Consider the following 27991-nt stretch of genomic DNA (forward strand, 5'->3'; position numbering starts at 1 on the left):
TCTAAAATGGTATACAACCTCAGAGAAACCAGGAAAAATATGTTCAGGGCAGTACTCCTGCTTATTTCAATTTCAAGATGCCAGTTGCTGGCAGGCAAGCAGGTGTTCCACTTCTGAGTATCTTCACTGCTTTCCAGCTCTAGCTCAGCAGTGCTGCTGCCCAGATGATGGAGCTGAAATGGTATCACTCCACAGTACAATTGTATGCTAGGAAAGAAGAGCAAATGTCTTGCATTTTCAAGGAGGAATTAAAGCCCATCACTATGGAAGGAGTAATTTTGGAGCAAAATGAAGAACTGCCCTGTCCAAAACAGCGAGACCAGGACGATTTCCTTGTATGGCCCAGATAAGACTGGGTAGTACGGTTTATCAAAGAGCAAGTCAGCTTTTTAAAGTTTTTATTTTTTTCCTCTTGTAGCAGAAGGTTGCTCAGCACAAAACCTTGCCTTCATTATTTCACACAGGAGAATGACCTGTTCCAGGAAGAAAAGGGTAGGTTTGGGGCTCTTCTTGTTTGGGATTTCTACCTATACCAACCATTACAGAAGGCAGTAGGATCCAGCAGCAGCATTGCAGTCAGAGCAAGAAAATGAAGGTCATGCAAGACCTGACTGAGCAATGGAACAAATCAGCAGTTCCTCTTTCGCAATGACAAAGTAACAGAAGGATTACAAAAAACAAAATAATCACAGAGTAGTAAAAATACGGTCCTCATGTCTTGTGTTCCTATGTTGCTAGTGACTATCACAGTGTTCAGCTATGCAGATTCATCAGTACCATTACAATTAAAGTCAAAGGAACAAACTGCAACTAGGAGTGACTTACTCCATTTCTCACTGTCTTCAAGTACAACTTCTACATTTGAGACAATATACCTCCTACACAGTTTACTCCAGTAAAACAAAAATTACTGAATTCAGCACAGTACAAGCTAAATTATTAGGTTTTGTCTGCTCTTAATTTCTATAGTTTGTTTTAGCTTAAAGGACTTTGCAAGAAAAGAACCCAGTCTTCCTACTTGCAAAGTGAGACAATTTGATGCAATTTAGCAAAAATAATGGAACCTCACAATCTCTCCAAGTGGTTTGGTTCAAAGCAGAATTTCAGTAACTCTGCTGTTCCTATTAGACATGAGGCTCTACTGCATTATTTTTACTCTGTCCCAAATGTTACTAAATTCCTAAACAACCACTTTGTCAGTGCTCAAAAAATGAAAAAGAATAAATCTGTAATCAATATAACATTCTTCAACAATGCATTTGATTAAAATCAGCTTCACCTATAAAACTTCATACAAACCACTTTAAACAGCAGTTGTAATTCCGATAGATAACACATAACAGATGAGTATAGATATTCCATGTAAAAGTACTTCTATCCTGGAGATCCCCCTCAGTCTGGGTACGGTACTAGATAATTTCATCTTGCAGATGTTAACTGATACATAGATTATGCTCAGATGTCCTACTCTCTGTAGTAGGTATCCTACTCCCTTGTCTTTCAAACAAGCTTCACAACAGGAAAATATTTATGAGGGGAGAAGTCAAATTCGGGAGGAACCTAGAAATAAGATATTTAAAAACATCACACAGCAGTACTACTGAATGTAATGCTCTAAATAAGGGATACCCTGCATCTAGAAGGAAAAAAAAAGTAAAAACACAAAAAAAATGGGAAAAAAATAATCCTAGCTCTTTAATGCCTGGAAAATATTCCAGCCCAGCTCTGGGTATGCCAGTCAGTCTCCAGTAGTGTGCCTCTGGGCACACAGCTGTAGATTGCTGGTGTGCCTCTTCAGTCTGCTCCTTCATTCTTCTATGCTTAGCCTTCTGCAGGAAGTCTGAAGGCCCTCTCTTCCCTCTGACCCACATGGCACCTGCTAATCCTGATAACCAGCACTCTCCCCACTGTGTTCTTCCCGCTCTTGAAGAATGCCCATATTCGCACGTCCTCTCACACGCACTTCCCAATTTTTTTTCCCAAACGTTTAGAAATGAGAGTATTCCATATTTAAATAACTGCAACAAACTATTTCCAAGGGAAAAAAGGATTTTTACTTTCCCAACTCTTTTAAGAGTTAGAGTAACTGTGACCTGAATCTGCTCATTCAGCTGTAAGAGACCTGTCGTAGCACCGTGTGTAATACATTTCACATTCAACTCAACTGGCATTTTCTCACCTTGGAGTCCTTTTTGTGGCCTCCTGCCAGCAGCTTCATGACCACAATATTGGGTTTAGCAACTTTCAGGATTCTATTGACCTAAACGCAAGACAGCAATAAGTTTTCAAGTGAAAGATGTGACTTCAGAAGTATTTCAGAGATAATACTCAAAATGTTTACATACTTTACAACAGTCCTCTTACAGAATGAGTTTAACAGAGATCAGAGGTGTTTTGGATTTGCTTTTAAGTATAAAAGCTGGATTAATGAAATTTAATAAAGGGAATGCTTATTTTAATACTCACTTTTTTAATTCAACAGACCATAGAAACCAGTGCTCTCCATGCTATGGCAAGTTCCAAGGCACTCATCCAAATAAAGGTTTAGACAGCCTTTAGGCAGCTACTCCCAACTATGACACAGTGAGAAGGGGAAACTCAAGTATCAGACTGGTGGCTTTTTGCCTGGAAGTGCTCTGGGCACACTCGAACTTATTCTAACTACCCTGGTTAGCCTCAATCAGATGACCTGTGTGTGAATGCAACTAGGATCCAGGGAACAGGCAGGGATTCCTACATTCTCAGGAGAGCATAATCCCATAACTGTTTTTAACCCTCTGAGATGCAACATACTCTTTATTCCAAAACACAGTCACAGACACTTAGTTTTTAAGTGATGGACAAAGAGGGAGAAATTCCTACCTATGTTCACAGCCCAGTGCTGAGAAAACTGCTCCAGGAAACAAGTGCCAGACAAAATCTTCTTTCCAGCCTGATGACATTTAAACCTGTTTTTCCCACCTCTCAGGAATACATCTGAATTACCAGATTCCAAGTAAGTGAGGGAGGCATGTGTCACCTTCCTGATAAAACTGATACACTTTTACAACAGGACCAGAAGAAAACATGCAAGATGGAGCTAAGCTGCTATCTACTATTTAAGATACTAGCAGGGAGAGATTTTGGAACAGTAAGCACAACCTTGATTATGTCATCTAATGTACCTGAAACAGACCATTGCATAAGACACCATCACTATCCTCTCTCCATTGCTTTATCGAAGCACCCAGCTTTGCTCAGCATTTTGACGAAGTAGATTTTGGATCCCAAGCAGATCCAGCTGAAAACAAATATTTATTCTACTATGAACATAAATTGCAGTATTTCAGTCTTACCTCATAGTCTGGATTAGGAATATTCTCAAGAATCATTTTAGCTTGCTGGAAGTGTTTGCTAGCTGCCATGTAGAGATCCGATGACTGAGGAGGTGGGCTGTACTTATTTAAATCAGACATTTCCTAGCATGTTGCAGAAATATATATCCATGCATTAAAATCAGTTGCCAACAAATTTCTTTTAACATATATACTGAAGGATATTGAAGAAAAGAGTTCAGTTAACTAAATAATATTTTAAGAATACTTCAGCTGAATACATTTAAAATAGCAAAAACCAAGTAGCAATACGGTGCTTAATTATAGTACCACAAAATACAATAAACTTCCCATATTCTTTGTAAAACAATCTATCTCCTGAAGAACTTGTTAATTTGCTTTAATAGTGCCATGCATCAGGGTATGAAATTACAGGAAAAAAAACAGGAGAAATAAAAAGTATACAGTATTATTTACTCAAATCAAGTTTATAGCAAGTAAGATAACTGTTCAAATGAATGAACAGTTAATTTTATACAATTTTGATACTTCCAACTTTTTTTTTCTTTAGGGATAAAAACCCCCTCAATGACAACGAGGAAGTCACCATTGTCTTAATTTCCCCTACAAATGTTTGTAGCATTAAACTAGGGAAAGTGACTGGCATTATAAAATAGCACCATTTAAGTTCAGACAGACCTGTAAAAACAAAAGTCTGGCCACCAGAAATCTAAGTTCAACAAGAAACACTCAAATTTCTGCACCTGAGGCAGAATAACCCCACAGATCAGTAGAGGCTAATAACCAGCTGGATGAGTAGCAGGGTTACTGTGAACACCAAACTGTGTTAGAGAGCACAAGGTGCTCTACCTACAAGTCTCATATAGGACTATGAAGGAGGAGTACAACCATCAGTTCAAGGAAGGTTATCATTCTATACTCCATATTTGTGCTGTAACATCCAAAATACTGCATCCAATGTTGGATCTGCTGAAGTCAAGAAAGATGCTAAGATGCAGAGATGGCTGGGAGTCTAGAGCACATGACCCACAAGGAGAAGTCAATGGCCCAGAATGCTGATGGGTAATCTTAATAGCAGACGACTACTTGAAAGATAGTTACAGAGCTGTCAGAAGACAAATGCTTCTTGTTAACAGCAGACAACAGAACATGGGGGGACAGGCCATAAACTGCAACTTCGGTAATTCAGACTGGATATTTGGGTAGAAAAAGACACAGCTGATGTGACCTATAATGCTGCTTCAAGGACAAGAGTGGACAAGACAAGCCTCTAACAGTCCTTTTCAACCAACACTTATGTTACTTAATACTCAAAATTACTTTAGTTTCCTTTTCCTGTTTGCTTGCTGTAGTAATAGAAACATGCTGCTATATGAACTGCAGCTAAAAAGTCTGACAACAGACTTCCAAGAGATATTTTCATGCAAACCAACACAAGCATCTCAAACCACCAGACAAATTTTTAAATATCTGAAAGTCTAATTTTCGTAAGGATTTAAAGCAGTGAGTTTTTCTTGCATACAACTAAAGCTAGAACTTCTTGTCATTTTAACTTACGCTTCAATACGAACTTTGAGATATTAAAGGTTCTTTTTACACTGACAACAATGTCCAAAGCAGGTGAGTAAATGACTTACTTAATTAAAGTGTGAGTGGCACCACATTTTAAGAGTACTCACTTTGAACTGCAAGTAGTGGACCGGTGGCGGTGTTATAACACTGTTGAATGGAGCAAACCTGTGTTCATATCGAACTTGTTCACTATCTAGTTCAAACTTAGGTTTCCTTACTTTGCCATCCATGTCAAATGCAATCATTGTCTAAAAAGGAAAGGATAAATATAAAGGAGTGTTAGCTTTATATTGTATTTTTCTGTGAACAAAATGAAAGTTGATTTAGCTGTAACTGGTAAGATAGAAAAATAGTAGAAAATTTACCATATCACACTGTAAAACTGAACTTAATTTCCCTTCCCAGTAAAACCAAAAAAGGCATACAGCATCTGCTTGATACTTATTACAGAGAAAAAAAAACTGAAGCCAGTGTTTGGCAAGCACATATTACCTTGTACATCCCGGCACACATATTTTGGTATGCTTGACTCATGGTGATCTCTCTGCTGAGAGGGCGAACTGAAAATTTCATACAAAAATTCTGTTTTTAATTCAATATAAGTACATACACTAATTTCAGATGGAAATAATTCTTTAAAATTTTCTGAAAATTATAAAGTTCTCAATTAGATTTCAAAATAAAGAAAACTGAAGCATAAAATCCATGGATGTGCATTTCTGCTCACCTGGCTCCTGATTACACTGAATCTTAAGACATACTTAGCAGTCACATTAACACAACACTGCCATCCATGAAATAAACCAGCTGAGACAGCTAAAGAGTAATCTAGAATTTAAAGATTGTAGTTGAGAGGCGTTTTTCCTTAGTTCATGGGTTGTTTTTTAGACTTTGATGACTAAAAGGTTAAAGCATTTTTACCCTAATAAGAAAGGATTTTTATCCTGATAATAAACTGTTCTTTACCTTCCAGCATTTAACTAGTGCCAAACTGCCCCACACTTGGCACCTTTTTAAGACCTATAAAATACAGTAGTAACTTTTAAATTTTGAGATACAAGGGAATTTAGTTGACATGATCTTGAGGTATTCACATCTGTTTGTTCCCCTTGAAAAGGGGACAAGGATAAACATACAAGAAGGAAGAGCAAAGAACAGAAGCAAGCTTCTGCATGGTGTTTATCTGCAATATTAATGCTAACTCCAACATACTACAATCTTAGTAGCCACTTAGGCATGGCAAATCTGTATTAAATCTGTATCAAAAAGGTTTGCGTGCACTTTTTAGGTAGCAGGCTTACATTTCCGATCGCAGAGAATGCTATGGCATAGGAAGGGAAATTCCCATCTCCTCTTACGCATGTACACCAGAGAAAGTGTGCATTTCTAAAGGAGCTTTGCAAATCAGTACTACCACTGAATTAAAACATGGCAACTCACCGTTGTAAAATACCATTTAAACCAGTGACAACCATTTATTAAAGCTGGTGATACCAGCTTTAATACCTTCTGAAACAAGAGAAATTACAGAAAGACACAGAAAGTTTAGTCTTTGAATCTAGCTACAGTCACAGAAAAAAACCAGAACAACTCTACAGGAATTACAGACCAGCGAAAGGTAGAGGTAATTGCACTGAACTTGTTAATTACATCTCACAGGATCAAACATACAACACAACTCGTGAAGCTGTGACTACAAGCCTGGGTTTTTCTGAAAGACATATTTAAAAGTAAGTAAATACATAAACAGGAAACTCTTACGCAGCCACTGCCTTTTTAACTAAAAAAGTTTTACATACAGCCTTCATAAACTTCATGACATTTTTCCTAACCACATCAGTGTTGACTCTAAATTATGAATTTTAATTCTACATGACTGCATAAAGGCAGAGGAAAAATGAGTCTAGAGTTACACTCTACGTACGGATACCTTTTTTCTTCTTCTTTGTTTTCTTACTACTACGGCCTTTCTGTTGTTCCTCCATTATTCTCTCCTCTGCCATTTGAGAGCTATCAGCGCGGCTCAGTGTTGACATCAACCATGCATAGAGGAACTCTGATAGATACCTACAGTAAAAACAGTACGTAGTGTTACATACTACAGTGAAAAACATATTCATAATGCACACATGCTCACTGAATGCCACATCATGTACTCAAAGAAATAATAGTGAAGGACACCTTTTAGGGCACTTACAACTCCGTTTTGCCTGTTTGAAACCAACAGATTAGTCTGTGATCTGTTGTTTGCTTTTCAAATAAGACATTACACAGATTCAAAGACACAGCTCAAGGTGGGCGAGTTTCTTACACATTTACTAAGTAAAATCTAAGCTTTTTATTATTTCCAAACCTGTATAAGATCAGATTTTTTCTAGAATTCTTCCTTCTGCTAGCAAATTAAGCATTTTTTAAAAAGGTACTATGTTCATACCTTTTCTAATTTTGTTAGGAACTACTTTTTTGAGGAATCCATGCAATTCCTTAAGATTTAAAATAAATCTTTAAGAGCAATTTCTTAGTGAGCAGAAGAGGGTCCAATCTCTTGACTGACTTCAAACCAAAAGGAATAGGAAAAGAAAAAGATAAAAAATTGGAAATTACAGATCTGGAGCACATGAAGACATAATACTTAATAAGAAGTCATAATTCAGAATGAAAATTACTGAGTAATAATAGTGAATCTCATTTGCACATTCCCTGTCAGAAATTTCCTCCTTTGTCCTTCTTCTATTCTCTCTGAGTAAGGAGATAAAGCAGTTGATGTGATTGCTCCCGTTAACAGTGCTTTTATTAAAAAGGTGGGGGGAAATACAGGTAAAAAATACTGTCTTACAGAGAACTTGCTATTACTTAACTGAGGTATACCTAAAAAATATTGCCATCATCTGGAGTACTCATTTTCTCACTTAATAGTAAACCCACTAATGAAACAGCATAGAAACATAATGAAATGCACTGAAGTTCAAGTCATTTGAACCAGTCTGATCTCTCAGAGAGAACACTTACAGCTTATATAGTAAGAGCTTACTGGTAGGTTTACAGAAAAAAACACATCCAAAACCAGCAAAGTACAGAACCCTTAACATAGGAAAGTTCAACCTGAAATTTTTAATGCTGAATCAGACATGAACCACCATTTATCTTTTGGATCAAGTCATCAACTACAAAGTAATGTGAATGGAAGTGGAAAAATAAAGAGAATTTTGAATCCACATAGTGCAGTCATTTTCACTACAGGCAGACATCTCCTCAAATCTGCTCACAGGATAAAAATGTTTTTATGTAATCAACCTTCAGATTAAAGTCACAACTCAGAAGATCTTTTTCAAAATACTAGAGAGCAACAAGACTTGATCTTTGTACTGCAAAACCAGAAAAGAATAAAGGGAATTGCTTTCATCCTGCATTTTCTTGTCTGAGAAAAATCGCCGTGTTTTTCATTCACTGTCATCAGAAGACAATTTTTAAAAGCTATGTGACAGCAAGTTACTCTTTCAGGGAAGAAAACAGGTACACTACTTAGTAAGTCTAGAAAAGAGACCAACAGATTTTTTTTCCTCCACTTGTAATTTTATGAATAAGTAAACTAAATACAGTGTAGAGCAATATTAAACGAAATCACAGTTGAAGTCTCTCCTTTCAATATCTGCAGCTCTGTGGGAATATCTCTCTTCCAACAGCTGCCAAATAAAGCATCCTCTTACCAATATATGTAGTAATATTCATGCATACTGTAAAGTTCCAATTCAAAGCCACTCAGAAGATACTGTATCATAATACGAAGGTTATGATATAGGACCCAGGTGCCCAAGCAAGCCAAATGCTGCCTTTGTGGTTCCTGCTTCAATAGCATACTATGAAGTGCTGCATCTACTTTCTCTGCCTGTTGAAAAAGAGAGCAAAGAGACAGAGGAGGAAGTGCATTTAACAGAAACAGCATCCAAGTTGTGCCAGAAATAAAAAACTGAATACAAATTGGGTCAGTGAAGCCACACTCCCTATTATGAGATAGAAATATGTTTTTACAGATATTGCCACTTCCGTAGTCTAGAGCTGTCACAAAACAGGAAAGCTATTCACATAAGTAAATTCTGCTGCACAAAGATATAAAAAGGCCACTCTGTATAATAATATGACAGTAATAACAGTTTTTTTTAATTTCATTTTTAAAAAAGTATTTACATATAAATTGTTAGCAGTCACATTAACAGTGAAACTCAAGAATCTACTTCAAGCTTTTATTCATTTTACTATACTGGCAATAATTACCTGAAGAAAAAACAACAACAAAAACCAAACCCAAAACCAAATCAAAACTCCCTGCATTGAAAAAAATGAATTTATAAGCTTAACATGTAAGACACACAGTGGCCCACCATTCCTAAGACCAATTCAGCCTTCAAAAGTAGTTTTATGGAAGACATTAAGTCCCCCAGTTGAAAGGTTATCAGTAGTCCTGAACAAATCAATCAATATAACCTGCTACAAAGCGAAAAAGCAGTGTGTCTCAGCTGCAGGTCTGCAACAAACTCTCAACAAAATCACCTTGAGAGAAGCTGAAGTACAAAATACCTCATGCCCCACCCCACCACCCTCCAAGTTCCTTCACTTTTCTCGTTAGCACACACATCTTGGAAAATATTTATTTAATGCCTCTCACTGCTGAAGAAATACATTTCCAGGAAGTGAAAATATACTTTTCCCTAGAATCTTTCACTCCCCATTCTTGCAAAATGTTCAGAATCAGAGCACATTTTTGAATTATTATTTTATACATATATTTTGAAACGTTACAAAATTTTTCAGTTTACATCTTACATAGCTGCAAGACTGAATTTTCAAAGGTAAATAAAAGATAAACAGAGCTTATCCATCTCACCCTGGTTACATCTTGCAGACTGCCAGTTACGAACAGGATAGAGACTACAAGCAGTGGAATTACATGAAATTAATCTTAAAAATGTAATTCATTTGTCCAAGAGACCTAAAAAGTCTTTGGATGCAACTTACAGACTTCCTGGGCTGCAATTTAGGAAACCTTGTCCTAAAGGTTTTAGGACCAAGGAGTTGCTTCATTCACCTAGAATCTACTACCACATACTCCACTGGTTGGGATATACCTGAAAAGAAAACTTTGCTGGCCTGCTGCCTGGACATTACCTCATCCTGAAGGGTAGCAAATTCCTCAAGAATGTGACCTAGTTTATCTCTCTGACGAGCTCTATTGTGTCCATGGATTTGAATCAGACTACAGAATGGCTGAAAGAAAAAAAGGATAGTTTTAAATTTTCAATACGACTTTGAAGCTGCAGGAGGAGTATCTATGACGTCTATTTCGACATCTGTTTTATACATCCATATAAGGAGGTAGGTTCCTTAAGGCTCCCTATGGAGTGCAAGCTAGCAGGCAAGCAAGATCTCTGGAGTGATGTAAGAAGTATCCATTTCCCTGTACATAAGTAAACAAGATTGAAAGAGCATCCTTTAGTAATCTAATTCAGAAGAGAATGGCTGCGGTGAGGGAGAGATTTCTTATGCCTAAGTCCATGTGCCCAAGTGGCCTGTATCAGCCAGCAGGACTACTCCACATTGGTGAGGTTGTACCTCAAATCCTGTATTCAGTTCTGGGCCCCTCACTACAAGAAAGACATTGAGGTGCTGGAGTAGGTCCAGAGAAGGGCAATGAAACTGGTAAAGGGTCTGGAGCACAAGATCTGTGAGGAACGGCTGAGGGAACTGGGTTTTTTTTTAGTCTGGACAAGAGAAGGCTCAGAGGGACACCTTATCACTCCCTACAACTACCTGAAAGGAGGATGGAGCCAGGAGGTTTCTGGTCTTTTTTCCAAAGTTACAAGTGATAGGACAAGAGGTAATGGCCTCAGGCTGTGCCAGTGGAGATTTAGACTGGTAATTAGGAAATATTTCTTCACTGAAAGGGTTTTCAATCATTGGAATAGGCTGCCCAGGGAAGTGGTTGAGTCACCAACCCTGATAGTATTCAGAAGACTGTAGATGTGGTGCTTAGAGGTATGGTTTAGAGGCGAGCTTGGCAGTGCCACGTTAATGGCTGGACTTGATGAAGGGTCTCTTGAACCTAAATAGTTCTATGTTCTCTTACATTTTCACTGTCATTTAATAACTGAATCTTCTAAACCATTTTTAAAATTTCTTAAACTGGAGAGTGTAAAAATAATTTTGTTTTTACCGGTGCTAATGCATTTGTTCTGTGACATGAGACTACCCTGTAGAGAGGTAGTAGGTGCAGATTTTTAATAAAGCAGATTTCTAGTGTTAGTGAAGAGTCTGGAAGCATAGTACAGGAAAGAAACAACAAAAATTACACTGACTTATAAAAAGCAATACCATTCTAAGATAGCCAATTTCTATAATTTTGCCTTCATTTCAGGTGTCTAAAGAAATTAGTCTCATTTTCAAACACAAACAAACCTCTGAAGTTCTCATATATGCATAAACATGCTGCAATTGGAATGAATGCTTACCCGAACGCAATGTGCCACAAAGGAATCAATGTAGTCCTTCGCCTGGTGATTATTATAAAGACAACACCTAAAAGGAAAACATCCACATACAGAGATATGTTCACAAATGTCACCAGTCTACATAGCATGAAATTAAAAAAGAAACATGAGTGCAGCAACAGCAAATTGCAAGAACTAATACATACATACACAAGAAGTACAAAACATATATGCTTTTTGTATGTCTGTCCTTGATTTTGTCAGAAGAAATACTTTTTCAGACATGTAAACACATGCAACTAAACTCAAGATCCACTTACTTTGGAGAAAGTACTGGAGGACTGACAAAAGATCTTAAAGCATCTTTTACCATGTCTTGCATGAGATGTGTGCCAAACACCTTCTTGTTATCCACCAGAAAAGTTGTCTGAAAAATAGAAATGTGTTTTTAGAAACATGCTTAAAGTTAAAAGTAATGCTTTAGGAATTACACATAGGAAGCTCTTATGGCACCTGTATTCTATCAGAAACCTGTAACATTGCTTTAAGAATTAAAATGGCTCACGTAGGTACAAAGCTACAGACAGAAAGAGAGGCATATTAAGATCTGCCACTTCTGTGGTGTTCCCATAACAAAATACAGCTCTATTATTTGCATAAGACAGTGCAGGCGAAAAGATTTTATTTTTTGGACTTTAAAGATGATTTATCGGACAGATGTTTCTGAAGATTAACAAAATAAGTTACGTGGTTTCCCTGGAGGCAGATAAATGTAGATCTTCAGACTAATGTAGACTTTTTCCTGCCCCTGTATATACTACTACTTTCATTGGTTATATGTGATGCTCATTCCACTTTTCTCCATAAGTGCCATGTCCCTTTGTTACATGGTTTTTCAGCAGCTGGAAAAGAAGCTCTGCTGCCATGCACCCGAAAGGGATTGCACAAACACATGCAGTGGAAAGCCAGACCACACACAAGAGTGAAAATATTTTACTTGCCAATAGTTACATTTAATTGGCTTCATATGTGGTTTAATTGGGATAAAATGTAAAGAAGTTCTGACATCCTGGGACACCCTAGTCAAATAAAAATCTCCTACAGGGAGGTATTTATTCTGAGTTCAGAAATATACAATATGCTTTCAAAGTTAAGCAAAGCACTGAGAAGTAATAGCTTGTTCTGCTCTAGCCATCAGTTTTACTATTACAGGAATAGAAGTAGTCTATACATGAAATTCAGTTGAAACAGGGAAGATACCCAGCCCCAAACTGAGACAGCATATGGAGAACAGCATAAAAATGCCCGTACAAGCCCAGCCTTATGGCAGAGAAAAACTTTTAACACCTTTTGATTTAATTAGCATGTATTAACATTATCTAAACAACAGTATTTAAAAGTGCTTAAAAAAATTACTTCGGAACATAAGTCTCCATATACCTAATATTTCCATATAGAAAATAATTTTCTGGAGATATATTACTGATATGCAGATAATATTTGAAAAAATAAGATGAATCCATATTTGTGACAAATGTAGAAGTATTTTACTCAAAGACAATATATTAACACTTGCCTGTAACAAGGATCTTGAAAGAACACATGGTGATTGCTCACTGAACTCACAGAAAAAGTCCTAATTTACATTTAGAGAGAAAAAAAAAAACTGTTCGTGTTAATATGCCAAATTTTTTATATATACACACGTATTTCTGTTATTATACACATAATAATGGACAGACTGAAAATGCAAATGCATATATCAAATTATGTAAATACACCTGTATTTTGTGTATACAAACATATATACATACAGATAACATAGCTTATACAACTTGTGAGAAAAAAAGCATGAATAATTTGAACAAATAAGAACATGCTATGAAGCTAAATCTGTTTTTTCTTAAACTACTCGTTATTTAACAGCACAAAAAGCTTCTGAACTTTCTTCAGATGCAACATTTAGAAGGATAATAATATAGAAAAAAAGATACTGTTAATATCATGGTGTAACTGAAACAGGTATGTAACAGAACTTCTATATTTATCTGGTACCAGAAGCTTCAAGCTAACACTACTTAATTAATTTAACAGGAAATAGGAAAGCAAAATATTTTAGTTGATCTTCTGATGTAACTGTGGCTTTTAGTTGGGGAACATCTACATGGTAAAGAGTATTTCAAGCACATAAGTGTCTTTTTATAAATGTAGGCAGTAATTGAGAATAACATCACTTAAGGAAAAAACATAAGCAGGCGCTTAACTTTATGCTTATTCAAGGAATTTCATACTTAAAACATATATGAAGTGTTATCTTGTGTAATAGGTACACAGGCAGATTACTGCTTACTGAATCTGGAAAAAAAATATTAAAGAAATTGCACACGAAAATGAGAATTACCAAAAGATATATACATACAGCCCACTTTCTTCTCCAATGAGAAGTACCAAGTATATATGGAAAGTTTTTACAAGTTACACTTTGAGATCTTATTTTTTGCTCTAAGTAAGAAATGTTCATGCTTACCAGTATACAGTGCAAATTAGTCAGGTTGACTACTTCACATACAGCTTTTATTCGGTCTATTAGTTTGGAGAAATAGTGGACCATTTCTTCCCTTTTAATTATTTTTGCATATCGCGGGAAAGTAGGTGGCAGCAGTCTCTGATTAACAAGGGGCTCAAAGCCCATCATAATAGGATGATCTATTGAAGGACGAAGGGAGAGAAAATGAGAGAAAAATTCTCCAGATAAGCTGTTTGAAGAACTCACTTCAAACTTGAAAGTGTAATATAAATTAAACAGCAAGAAGGAACTTTTTAGCTGACAGTTAACTTCCCACAGACACTAACTACCCAACCAAGACAATGATTACTATCTAGAAAAACCCCAGCCTTCAGCACCTCAGTGTATACCTGTACAGACAATGAGGTGGTGTTTCCTATTTTAAAATGGCATATGTAATGATTCAAGTGCAATGCATGTAATCTAAAGTTCACATTATCTCTGGCTTTGAAGTGACAGTATTAGTTTCACAAGAACCATCATTTAGTGAAATAAAATTAAGATAAAACAATGCAAATCTAACAGGTTGTATAACAAGTATTATTAGCTCAAAGTGAATAATGATAATTTTTAAAAAATACACACAGATACTAAAAGTTTATCAAAACAACACATTTAAGAAAAAGAAAACGGTAAAATTTGATGTACCTCCTTTAGTGGTATCATTCTGTGCCTGGATACCATGATGCAATGAATTCTGGATGGCAGAAAGCAAGTCTGCTGCCTGAGTCATTAGTTTCTGAGCTTCTGCAACTGCACTAGTCTGAAAGGCAAGTAACCATTATTTATATTATGTATCTATATATATTGAGTATAGAATTAATGCTAGAATGAGGAAAAACAAGAAGAGTATTAGGATTCTAATGTTTGTGCACAGCCAGGCCTGGGAAAAAAAACAAACAAACAAAAACAAAAACACACCACCAAAAACCAAACCAATGACCAAAACAGATTTTTGTGCAATAACATGTTCTTGATATTTTACCTATCTATACATACATTTAACACTGTATTTTTCGCTACATAAGATAAGCCTTAACAAGAACTACAGCTGAAAGTCTAATATATATTACACGCAAGGCCTCTACTTTTGATTTGGGGGGAGTGTAAAAAAAAAACCCACATAACCCTTCTGCCATGTAAGACAGAAATCCAAACTGCAGAGAGGAAAAAAAAAACCACCAAACACCTATTATTAGAAAAGACAGAATACTTGAGAATATAGACATAATACAACCTATCAACTGAAGTTAAATCACTATATAATATTAGAATATACCAGATGTATTAGAATATACCAGATGTCCATCAGCAAACTTGATTCATGTTCTGCTGTTATCTTCTGGCATCCTACAAATCCAAATCTGTTAGCAAACTAGGTACCATTTAAAGTAGCTCTCAATAAAATTTAAAATCTTGTTTTAAGGATACTGGACTAAAAATGACTGATGGAGCTTCAAATATTTGAAATCTCAAGTCAAACTGAAGCTTGACTTGAGAAAAAAAATTGTTTAAAACCCTCTGAAGATTTTGTAGAAGCTGAACAAAATCTGTAACTCTGCATAATATACGTTCACAGACTATAGTATCCACAAATCTACCAAAAGAATAAACTGCTAAGCATATCTAATTCAAATCAACATAACATGTGATTTAAATAAAGTATAAGTAATCATACTTCAGTGACACTGAGATAATCTGATTTTTGCACAGATAATTAACTGATAGCAGCACAGAATTTGGTTGTACATCAATGTATGTCACTTTTATGTCAGTTCAATTTGTGATATAACTAGTGCAGAATGCAACTACTTTCTATCAACCACTTTTTCCTCAACACTGATATTTATCAATGACAAATACTTGCAAAATCTTTCACTTTAATCAAGGTCTTTTAAACTGTACAGTGCAGCTGCTCCAACAGCAAAATATGTCGGAAAAACCCATGCCACTTAAGAAACTTGTCTATTTCTCTATGAAAATGGAAATAACAATAAGCAATAGATAGATATTTATCTTTGTATGAAGACAAAGCTATTCAAACAAAAAGCTTTGTCTTATGTGATTCCACCCCTTTGCCCTAAAACATGAAGTTCCTTCCTTCTCCCCTCAACAAATGGGAAACCTTATATGCAAAAAGGCAGGGAAATTGCCTGCTTGGAAAGCAGTTATATTCCACTCCTCAGACCAAAGAAGTCTAGATATGGATTTGATACCACATCAGAAGGAAAAGCTAACAATTCTCTAGACTTGGATAAAACATTGCCCCATGCCAAGTAACCCCACAGAAAGAGACTGAACTCAAGAAAGAAAAGGTTTGTTCTTGTGTGTGAAATAGTAATCCAAAACTCAAATATTTTTCTATCAGTGTTCTAGAATAAATATTATATTTCTCTGCAACACCACGATAATGTCAGCAACTAGCCTTCCCTGTTTAAAAAAAAAAATGAACCAAAACTGCATGGTTGCCACTGAAATGCTTTACTTACAGCAACATCAATTCAGATCTACATAATCTACAGAATAATTGCTTGACCACAGAGAATGAAAAATGTGTATTTCACACGATCACAACGTGAACACAAAGACCAAATTAACGTACCTCTTTTTTGGTAAATGCTATTAGAACAGTCAGTAGTACCCGGGTAAATTTGACTCTGCTGAACACAGCTAAGCACTGTTGATGCTGTAATAAAAATACACTGCAAGTTATTAAGCAGTACATATTAAGTCCTGAAAGTTATTAAAAAAAAAAATCTACGGATTTACTTAAGCACGCTCTCTCACCTTAAAAACATGGCATCTAGTACAATTCTAAAGAAAAGTTATATGATTTATAGAAGAAACCTCTACTGCTGTGAGAAAAGCCCTAACACAAAAAACACTAAGATACTTTAGGTAAAGCACAACCATTGGCTGTACAGCTACCTCATATGCAAATGACAGTCAAACCTCATCTTAGGTGAACAACCACAAATTATTAAACTGATTTTCTCTCCTTTTTGCTGAGGATCTGTTAAAAGTGACTTCCGAAGAAAATTACATTACTGGGAAAGGAAACCCACATCCCTCTAAATCAGCCACATCAAATCCATCAATTACCACTTTTTCTGGAAGGAGTTAACACTGCCTTCACTCACTTTTCCTACTTTCTTCTTGACAGGGAGTCTGCCAGCAGCAGTAAAAGCTGCTGGGAAGAGACAGAGGGAAGAAGGTACAGGACAGATGAGACCACCTACTTTGCTAATGGCTTTTTTTTGAGAGGTAGGTGCATAAATGGCAAATTTGCAGCAGCATCACTATTCTGCCCATAGAATAAACCCAGAACAGTATACTTCAAAGTATAAAAACGTATCGGCTAGCCTAGTATTTGTTCAGGGCCATGTTTAATGCATCAACACTGGTGACACATATTCTCACAAGCTGTTACTGATTAAAGGCAATGATAGACTAATCCATGAAATCCATAAAAAAAGGTAAACAATTAATTACTTCAAGTTCAACTTCTGGATCTCTCTCTTCTCCTTGTCGACTTCGAGTGCTCTAGAAGGTAAAGAAATTTCAAATGTTTTTTAAAAATTGCAAAGGGAAGTTACTGAAAATCCCTTTACCTATTTCAGAACATTCATCTCTTAAATAATGCTAAAAAAGCAGTTCTGAAGTTCAAAACTTCTTAACATATAATCTAGGTTCTTGAATGATCCAAGATTCTTCTATAGTAATGAGACCTATCTCAGCCCACTCTGCAAATAGACAATGAAATTGTATGAACATTTTATATTGTCAATTGTGGTAAAAGTAGATTAAGTGACTTTAACATCACACAACATACTTGCATAATAGCCAGAAGTGAAATACATACTTTCTGTGCCCAGCCTAGTGTTGTATTTTACATCATGATTTCACCTACTAGTACGTGAAGCAACTATTAAGAGTTTAGAAAGGTCTGAAAACTTCAGCATCTTCAGCTAGAAGGCAAACTACCAGCATTACAGAATTTCTTCAACAAACCCCCACCGTTTAGTGACACAAACCTGCCCCATTCTTCATAATCTTTCAGTTAGTTGTAACTGAACAGTCAGTGTAACTGACTAAGTGAACATGAGAAAAATACCTTCACTCGTCTTTGCATGTCATCTTCTACATCTTTTAGCATACCTGTAAAAGTCACAGTACAATTAAAAGCTGAGAAGTGTTCCTAGGTACACCTGCACCACTTAGGTGAGAAAAGTATTCAAGGGAAATCAAGTTTTAGTACTTTGCATACCCACTATCCAAAGACAAGACAGAACATATTCTTGTGAGGAATGGTAGGGATGTCTTACAACAATAGACAAATCAGAATACTTACTTTGGACTGACTGATCCAAAGTTAAAGCATTCACAAATTTTCTAAAAATAATTCAGTAAAAAGCTCATTTATTAAAAACAGTACAACAAAAGGCCAGCATCGACACTTACATATGCACCTAACAACATACATATTCATAGCTTTAGAACTACTAGATTGCTTTTCCCTCAAAAGCCATCTGTTTAGATCAAATAGTGAGGCAGACAAGAATTTAAGCAATGCACTTTCGCAGTGGTGCCTGTCTCTCTCAGTCCTGGATGAGCTCATGCCCAGCCAACTGGTGGGTACATCTGAAAGTACTCCTTCCACTTCTCCGACGTTTAACAAAAACAACTGAACATTTTCTTAAAGGAAAAATAATTGTCATGTCTTAATACTAAACCACCGATTTTCACAAGACTAGTAAAAAACGTAAGATCAGATTTCTAACAATTCACTAGGCTTGGGTGAGTGTAACTAACATGTTCAAAAGAGAGACAGATACACAGAAAGCACAAACTGTACCTGTAACTCTAAGATCTGTTACACTGTTGGCCATTTTAAATCCGTAAGTCATTGACTGAAAATCTTCCTAAAAAATAAAAACCAAAGCAGCAATATGTAGTGAAATATAAACAGTAGTATTTACATTTTCAAGTTGGGATTTGGGGATTTCTTTTTGTTTGGTTTAGTTTTTGGGGGGGTTGTGTTCTTGTTGTGTTTTTGTTTGATTTGTTTCAAGTGTTTTTGTTTAACTACACCAAGTATAAAAGTTTGGTTTTCTTCTGCACAACTAAGTATATCTGTGGTTTGGGTGACTTTCCTGTTCAAATCCAGCTTGGGGTAATTATTTTCTAAATAAATTCTCAATACCAGTATGCCCTTCACATTTTCATCAAGCACCACCCTATCAAAATGTTACAAGAACTATGGATGTGAAATACTGTTAATTTTACATACAGTTGGTAAGAACTGACTTGTCCAAGATCACAAGAAACAAAAATTGCTCTAAGCACAGAAACCCAGACTCTGATTCCACTGCTGGATGAACATTTCAGACCAAAGTCAATCATGACTACCTAAAGTAGGAAAATAAAAAATTGAACAGGAAGAAAACCACAAGTCACACTGATTTCAAATGGTTAGCCACAAGACCTGCACTGCTTCTTGAGTAAAGTATTTGTGACTCCATTCCTCAAGTGAATTACAGGAAAGATTATGAAACGCCTTCATTGAAAAAGGCTGCATTTTAAAGAGATAAGTCTAATACTTTTAGGAAGATGTATTGTTGCCCCTAGAGTACTCAATCAAATTGCAACAAATTTCTCTAATATATTATTTTATTTGCATTACGGAGCTATGTATAACATTACATATTTAACCACTGTAACACATACCTCCTCAAAAACAGCTGCTTTGTTAACTTTTTCTCTGGCAATGTCACAGATTTTTAGGATTCCTAGAGCAAAAGCCTTCATAGCAGGATCTTCTATGAAGTCTGGATTATGAATATAAAGGCAAGTGAATACTGTCTGTGCCAAGGAATGTCCCTCTAACCAGGTTATCTAGGGAAAAGAAAATGCAATTAAATGCTTTACTCATGAAAGCCAAGTCCTCATTGTTTTATCTCCATTCTTTTCCCATCTTACTGTGCTTCAGCAAGTTATTAAGGAAGTCCCTAACATGGCAACCTTCCACCTAGCAAAAAAAATGGGCAAGAAGGTCTCTCAGCCTTTGTCCATCTGCTAGCTGTGGCAGGCAGTAAGTTACTAAACCTTCCCACAGTATGAAATTCTGTGCTGGATGAACCTCTTTCACATAGTTAGGTCTAATCTCAGTGACTTAGACATGATACTAAGAAATCTACAGAATTATAAACTTCTTCTATACAAATACAGAATGAAAAATGCAACTGGCAGAAAAATACAACTCAGGAACATTCTGCATGTTCTCTTCTGCAACTTGTAGCTTCTTTTCATGATCCTGTCTTACTTTCCATGCTGCTTTAAGCTACAGGGAAAGCTTCAGTAATTTAAACAATTATTTCTACCTTGAAACAGTGTAAACCATGGCAGGATCAGATTTTTAATGACCACTGATCTGTTTCAAATGGGTCAGTATGGGGCAGTGGGGGAGAAGATGAATTATGTTACACCATATCAAATATACAGTGACCTTTACGTACATTTTTGGACTAAACTAATTTTAAATATTGGTTGTTCTTTTCTTTTTTTAAAGTAATTCTATTGATGTGATTTTAAACAGTAATTGAAAATAATCTGTATAATTTGCTGGAGGAAATTAAGACATACATAGAAAACAATCACAATTAACAAATAACTGATAATTTGCTTATTTCTTTTCTGAATGGATTTAGGTATTTTCTTTTTTTCTTCAAAATGCCTCTGTAAGCTCAGTCAATACTGGCTGCACAGAAACGAGCAAGAGTGCTGTGGGTTACTGCACATTCACTTTCCAACGCATTCAAACACCAATATACAGCAGGCAGTCAGATAGCATACATTTAAAATCCACATATTGTAAAACTTTTCTACAGAATTAAAAATGCTACCAGTTCTCTTCCATAATGATTTCTTGTAATACAAAACCCCAAAACTAAAATTATGCATCTTATAATAGCCAATGTAAATATCTACAGGGCAATTAAAATTCTAAGTATGTGTTTTCTGCTTGGTCAATCTTTTTTTCTTGAGTTCTACTGGGGTTTTTTTCAGTTTTTACACTGGATTAAAGGATTATACTTTGTAAGGAAAATCACCTAATGTTAAGAGCTGGAAATGCTTACCAAACAGCAAAAACATGTATCCATTATTCCTATCAGCTCAGGTGAAGTGAGATCCTTTATTTTAATGGTGCCATCCTTAGAAAACAAAGAAAAAAAACCCCTTAAGACTGTAGAAGTTTATAGGCAAAATACAAGTTATTATTTGTAAAGCCAAAAAGGACTTTACAATTCAGTTCAGACTTAAGATCTGTATACCATTATCTTTACTGATCAGCTTCATAATGTACCTCAAATTCTGAAAAAAATCTGCTTTCCCACCGTGTTGAACACTGACCAAATATAAAGATATCCAAAGAGAAAGCTAAGATAAAATTTCTGATTTGTGAGTAGCAAATAAAAGTTCAAAGGTAGTTAATGGTCAACACTTAAATTACAAAACAGTATGTATAATTGTAATAAAGACTGAACAAAGAATAATATATAGGACCCATTCTTTTAAGACTGAGTTTTACACTGCAGATATTTGTAGATTTATTGCCTTCAAGGTATGGACCAAGGCAGCAGCAATCCTATTGCTTTCATTTTATCTGTCCAGCGTTTGCAACTCTGCATGCATTCTTATGACTTAGATGGCCAATATTTTAGACAAAGTTAGCTTAGTCCATTCAAAATAAGATCCACAATAAAAAATATCTTTCCTTTTGTGAATGCATTATTTTTTCCAAAATAACAAAGTCTTTCAACATCCCTCCACCAATTTATCTTGACTGTGCATCAATAGTTAAGCATTACTAATAATGTTATTAAGTTAGCCAGCTTCTCTTCAAGGCTAATGAACCACTATGTCTCATAAAGCGTAAATTTCCAGCTTCTGTAAGGAAGCTGGTTTTTATCCAGCTTAAAGAGGAATTAACTGATACATCTTCATAAAAAAAAAAGACACATTTGGGGAGGCAGAAGGTAACTTGAAAAAAAAACCACACCAGTTCTGAAATGTATTTATCTGAGTTATTGATACCACCAAAATTCACAGTACTTTTCACTGGAAGAGTTATCATCATTATGATAATGTAAGTGAGAAAAGAGGTAAATATCACAAGCTATTTTCTTATTTAGCTATCTAAATTAAAGAAGAAAACCCAAATTTAAAGTAAAGATTGGAAACACTAATTATGCTGAACTGTGCTTAACTGCCATTTAACAAAACTGTATCACACTTTTACAGATAGTATAATCAAAACCAGGGAAGTCACACAAACCTTAATAGCTTGCTCAAAGTTAAGAACCTTCCTATTCACTTGGTTTCCAATCATACCAGCATCCATCTTGGGATCCATCATTTCTATGGCAGACATGGCTTCAAAAAGACCAAACCTAAAACACCAATAAAAATACGTTCTGAATGAAGTTACTGTATACAAGACAGTCTTTATAAAACGGTGTAAAAGAACCTATGTCAACAAACTGAGCACACTGTATCCTGGCTACAGACAATAAAGAAAGGTATCTGAACATCACTACTGATCTTCAGAGATCATGGTTTTTCATGAATTTGAGGACCTCTTCACAAGTAAAAAAAAAAACAACAGATGGCTACAAGAAAACAGCCTTTTCTGAAAATTGAAGAACAGTCCTGAGCCAAATATCCCACTACTAAAGCTATGTGCACTTCACAGTATCACAGTATGTTAGAGATTGGAAGGGACCTCAAAAGATCATCTAGTCCAATCCCCTTGGTGAAGCCATGTTGACTGCCCCTCATAACCCTCTTATCCTTGATATGCCTTAAGATGGCACCAAGGATAAGGTGTTCCATCACTTTCCCAGGAATGGAGGCGAGGCTGACTGGTCTATAGTTACCCAGGTCCTCCTTCTTGCCCTTTTTGAAGACAGGAGTGACATTTGCTTTCCTCCAGTCCTCAGGCACCTCTCCTGTTTCCCAAGACTTGGTAAAGATGACGGAGAGCGGTCCAGCAATGACCTCCGCCAGTTCCCTCAGCACCCGCGGGTGCATCCCATCTGGACCCATGGACTTATGGATGTCCAGATTGCTCAACTGGTCTCTAACCCATTCCTCATCGACTAAGGCAAACCGCTCCGTTGACCTGTCTTCATCTGAGGTCTCAGCGGTACAGGGCTCTTCAGGACTGCCTCCGGCAGAGTAGACAGAGACAAAGAAGGCATTCAGTAACTCTGCCATCTCTGTATCTTCTGTCACCAGGGCACCCGCCCCGTTCATCAGCGGGCCTACATTGCCTCTGGTGTTAGTTTTATCTGCCATGTATTTGAAAAAGCTCTTTCTGTTGTCCTTGACCCTTCTCACCAGCTTCAATTCCAAGGAGGTCTTAGTCATCCTAGCTGCTTTCCTATATTCTCTAGCAGCAGCCTTATATTCCTCCCAAGTGGCCAGCCCTTCCTTCCATGACCTGTAAACTCTTCTCTTCCACTTGAGCATACCCAGCAATTCCCTATTTAGCCACGCAGGTCTCCTGACCCTCTTCCTTGACTTCCTACGTGTCGGGATGCTCCGATCTTGAGCTCAGAAAAAGCAGTCCTTGAACGTCAACCAACTATCTTGGGCCCCTTTACCTTCAAGCAGCCTAGCCCATGGGATTTCCCCTAGCAATCGCTTGAAGTGGCCAAAGTTTGCCCTGCTAAAGTCCAGGGTTGCAATTCTACTTGCTATTCTACTGGCCCTACCACACAAGATCCTGAATTCCACCATCTCGTGGTCGCTGCAACCAAGACAGCCCTCAACCTTCACTGCTTCGATCAGACCCTCCTTGTTAGTGAGGATGAGATCCAGCAGTGCACCTCTCCTTGTTGGCTCATCCACCATTTGCATGAGGAAGTTATCATCCATACACTGGAGGAACCTCCTGGACTGCGGCTGGATTGCTGAGTAGTCCTCCCAGCAAACATCAGGGAAGTTAAAATCCCCCACGACGACCACGGCCTGTGACTGTGAGGCCGCTCTCAGCTGCCTGTAGAAGGCCTCATATAAAATTATATCTCAAAACTCTCATTGATTCTACTAAGTAACGACGTGGTGACATTCTTGCATATATCTTTAAGCAGGCTTGCATTTCACCGAATGGTTTTGGTTGGAAGGGTTATTAAAGGTCACCCAGTTCCAACCCTCCTGCCATGGGCAGGGACACCTTTCTTTAGACCAGGTTGCTCAAAGCCCTATCCAACCTGGCCTTGAACACCCCCAGGGATGGGGCAGCAACAACTTCTCTGGGCAGCCTGTGCCAGTGCCTCACCACCCTCACAGTAAAAAGCTTCTTCCTATTATCAAATCTAAACCTGCCCTCTTTCAGTTTAAAGCCATTCCCCATTGTCCTGTCACTACAGTTCCTTGTAAAAAATGCCGCCTTCTCAGATTTCCTGTAGACCCTTTAGGTATGCAAAAGCTGCTCTAAGGTCTCTCCTGCAGGCTGAACAAGCCCACCGCTCTCAGTCTGTGCCATAGCAGAAGTGCTCCAGCCCTCTGAGCATCTTCGTAGCCCACTTCTGGACTTGCTCAAGCAGGTCCATGTCCCTCTTGTGTTGAGGGCCCCAAAGCTGAAGACAGTACTGCAGGTGGAGTCTCACCAGAGCAGAGGGGCAGGATCACCTTCCTCAACCTGCTGATCACACTCCTTTTGATGCAGCCCAAGACACAGCTGGCTTTCTGGGCTGCGAACACACACTGCTGTCTCAACACCCTTAAGTCCTTCCTCAGGGCTGTTTTTAATTTATTCTCTGCCCAGCCTGTAGTTGTGCTTGGGATTGCCCCAAAACAGGTACAGGATCTTGTACTTTACCTTGTAATTTAATAATTGCAATTATTAATTTGTAGTAATCTAACAGTGTGATTCTGTTTACTGATCTATTATTCCTAAAACTGGCACAGGCTGCCCAGAGAAGTTACGGCTGACACACCCCTTGCAGTGACCAAGGCCAGGCTGGACAGGGTTTTCAGTAACCTGGTGTAGTGGAAGGTGTCCCTGCCCAGGGAAGGTGTCCTTGCACATGGCAGGGAGGTGGGAAATGAATGATCTTTAAGGTCCCTTCCAATTCCAACCATTCTACTAAATAAGCACATTTTTCTTATTCAATTTTTCCTATTCAGCAGACTCATGTGGCTAAACAATTTTATCTTTAAGGTATGTTAATCTTGCATCATGTTTTAATGAATTCAAGAAGACCTGATCACATGCTTTTCTTTAATATATTTTTTCTTAATCTGTAGAGCTTTCCATTGGTATTTTACCATGTCATTTAAGAGTTATTTTAAAGCATACCGATTTTTACCCTAAACTTGTTAGTGACATTTAAAGCAAGCAAATTTAAAATCTTAAAGTCTTTCTGGCATTTTTTTTTAAAGTATGTCCAAATAAAATAGCTCATAAGTGTCAACACCACTGATCATAATATGTGTTACCAACTTCTAAACTGCACTGATTAATTGAAAATATAATACTGGCACAATAAGAAATGTTCAGCATGTTAAGAGGTGTATTGTGTACCTACTGCTGAAGGCAAATGATATACTTCAACTGTTTTATTTAAGGTAAAAGTTTAAAAAAGCTTCGTTGATACTGCATGACTTATTAGTAAATATTTAAATACTGGCACTAACCCTATCTAAAAATCAGAACTATCCCACAGGCATACTTACAGCTTGTCATGAAGCAGTTCTCCTAATTTCAGTTCTACAAAGAAAGAGAACAGGATAAGCAATTAAAGTCATCCTTTTAGTGCAAATCTTCCAGGATACACCTGTCACTCCCAAACTGTCTTATACCAATACAGAACAAGGTGTGGGACACAGACCAAGTATTGCTACTCTGCCTTAATTTACTTTCACTTGAAAGCTCTTTCAAGACTGCAAGTCTAAGAAGCCCAGTTGCTCAGTCTTTCCTCATCCCTCTCTGCTATTCCAACAGTTAAAGGGGTTTTAGAATTACCTAGTAGCATCTGAACAGCCTGGAACACAGAACAACAATTTTCTGTGCTTCTCCATGCAAAAGTCAGATTTTTTTCTAGGGAAGTTTACTGAAAGACTTGCTTTTCCTCTTTACTTTTAATGAAGCCTTTAGATGTGTTTTGTAGGTACACAAACAGGAGATCACTAAGATCAGAAAACGTACAGGACAAAACAGTGTTGATTATGCATGGATGAATGAGGTTTCCATTTGGCAGAAGAGATTGCAAAAAAAAACCCCACACCACACAAAGATAAAAACAGGTGTGAAAGTAGGTAAGATGAAAAAATACAACTTGAAAAAGATACTTATGTAACCTGGAAGAGTAAGCAAGGTGAGGTTCTTTTGATATTTTCAACCTCACAGTTAACTTACACAGGAAGTTCTATGGAAACACAGAATCAACGTACTCTGTTCATCTGGAGCCTGAACCTGAGCCAAACTATCGCTTAAAACACCTCAAAAAACTATACTCAGTTCTCCAAAGGACAATTCCAAGTCTTCTCAGAACACAGCAGTACAACTCACCTCTACAAGCTTCTTCAAAATCCTGTGTTATATCTACCCAGCTTGTATTACTCTTTTCCATCTTGTCAGGCATACCAAGTTCCCATCCTGAATCATCATCTTCTACTGTCGCTTTCATAACCATGATACTGCACCTTTAAATCCATATCAGAGACAATGCACATTGTGTACAAATTAGAGAAAGTGCTTATGAGACTTTTTTCCTCTTTTGAAGAATCAGGTGAGAAAAGCTAACTAACCCGATTTCAGCCCCCCCCCCCCAAAAAAAAAGACAAAACTGATTTTAAAGTTTTCTTGGTCACTATTTCTCTGCACCTACCCTATAGGCTATGAAACCTCTGTCACTAAAGACACCAGAACTCTAGCAGTTTTAGTGTCCTTAACAGAACCATTACAAAGTGTTTTATCAAATCATAAGTTAAATGGGCAACAGTATCAAATCCTCTTGATGTAGATAACACAATCTTTTTGTTGTTGTTTCACACTATCAGAAATACACGAGGAATCAAAGAGGGAACTGTAAAACTGACCACGTTTGTTATTTGCACAAAGTGTATCTGAACAAGTTTGTGAAAACAGGCATATTCCCCCGGACTTCAGAAGAAAGTAATATCAGAATTACCGCAGGAATGTTAAACATATAATTTTCAAACTTCCACCGACTACTTATCTCAAACGGCTATTGTGCTTTTGCAATCTTGCGATACGCCGGGCAGCCCCGAAAGACTGCACGTTCTGCCGGTCAGTCTGTCTGCGATCGATACCAGCAGCGCTAAATTTCCCCTTACCTGGTCGGAGATCTTCCAAGGGTCACCTTCGAGCCCGGCAAGCTCTAAACAGCCCCTCCAAAGCCGCCACGGCCGCTTTACCCAGACCCTCCCGGCGCTCCCCTTCCCACATGTCACGCGTCCCCACGCCCGGCACTGTCTCGTCCCCGGCTGCCCGGTCGCTCCCCGGGCCCTGCCGAGGCACAGAGGCGGCAGCCAGCCTGAATCATGCCGGGTCTCTCCTACCCCACCGCGGACAGGCACCCTCTGGGGCCCTCCTGCCCCGCCGCGGGGCAAAACCGCTGCGGGGCACAAGTGCCGCGGGCTCACTCCATGCTCCCTCCTTGGCTGTTTTTGCCTGGCAAGACGCTAAGCAGTGGCTCTACCCCAAGCGGATGAGGCGGCGACCCGCCACCGCGCGGGGCAGGGGCCCAGCCGAACTCACCGCCTCAGCCGTTCTCGGTCTCTTGCTCACCGGCACCGCCCGCCAGCTCCCTCCTTCCCTCAGAGCGAACCCGAGACGCGCGCACGCGCACCCCGCTGCCAGCCCGCGAGCCTATCGTTGGTGTTCCCGGCGCAAGCGCACTCCGCCTCCAGCCTGGGCTCGTGCGCGCGTGCGCCAACAATCGGCAGCGGTCATGCGGCTGTCAGGGGTGAGGAGGGCAGGTGGAAGTCCCACGAAGGGGTGGGCT

The 27991-nt window shown here is 37.8% G+C and overlaps 1 protein-coding gene across 4 annotated transcripts; it reads right to left on the reverse strand.

Moving 5' to 3' along the window:
* Positions 1–381: 381 nt before the first annotated feature.
* NAA35 (N-alpha-acetyltransferase 35, NatC auxiliary subunit) lies at positions 382–27847 on the reverse strand. Of its 4 annotated transcripts, none has more exons than XM_061343913.1 (23): positions 27745–27847; positions 26533–26666; positions 25698–25731; positions 22291–22405; positions 21092–21166; positions 19683–19850; positions 18811–18877; positions 18070–18113; positions 17448–17498; positions 16558–16641; positions 14604–14718; positions 13917–14095; positions 12966–13025; positions 11710–11816; positions 11411–11477; positions 10071–10169; positions 8615–8793; positions 6838–6974; positions 5400–5467; positions 5015–5155; positions 3336–3458; positions 2180–2260; positions 382–1560 (listed from the first exon to the last, which is right to left on the reverse strand). In XM_061343913.1, exons 2-23 carry the CDS (start codon positions 26654–26656, stop codon positions 1501–1503), a joined length of 2178 nt encoding a protein of 725 aa, XP_061199897.1. In that variant the 5' UTR covers positions 26657–26666; positions 27745–27847; the 3' UTR covers positions 382–1500. The 4 variants fall into 4 exon arrangements, with proteins under 4 accessions (XP_061199897.1, XP_061199896.1, XP_061199898.1 ...); XM_061343912.1 differs by having other exon boundaries at positions 27564–27831; XM_061343914.1 differs by lacking the exon at positions 17448–17498 and having other exon boundaries at positions 27564–27834.
* Between the last annotated feature and the right edge of the window lie 144 nt (positions 27848–27991).

This window comes from Neopsephotus bourkii, unplaced genomic scaffold (assembly GCF_033783945.1).
Source record: "Neopsephotus bourkii isolate Nb327-2 ecotype Australia unplaced genomic scaffold, CSIRO-AGI_Nbou_v1 NB_1831, whole genome shotgun sequence".
Taxonomy (NCBI): domain Eukaryota; kingdom Metazoa; phylum Chordata; class Aves; order Psittaciformes; family Psittacidae; genus Neopsephotus; species Neopsephotus bourkii.

Bases quoted from the DNA above. Each gene is read 5' to 3' on its own strand.
- NAA35 (XM_061343913.1), bottom strand. From the start codon at position 26,656: ATGGTTATGAAAGCGACAGTAGAAGATGATGATTCAGGATGGGAACTT. The intron at 18,114-18,810 runs GTACAGTTTGTG...TGACTTTTACAG, and splicing joins AACAGATCTTAGAGTTACAG to GTATGCTAAAAGATGTAGAA. The intron at 13,026-13,916 runs GTAAGCATGAAC...AATGTAAATTAG, and splicing joins CTAATTTGCACTGTATACTG to GACTTTTTCTGTGAGTTCAG.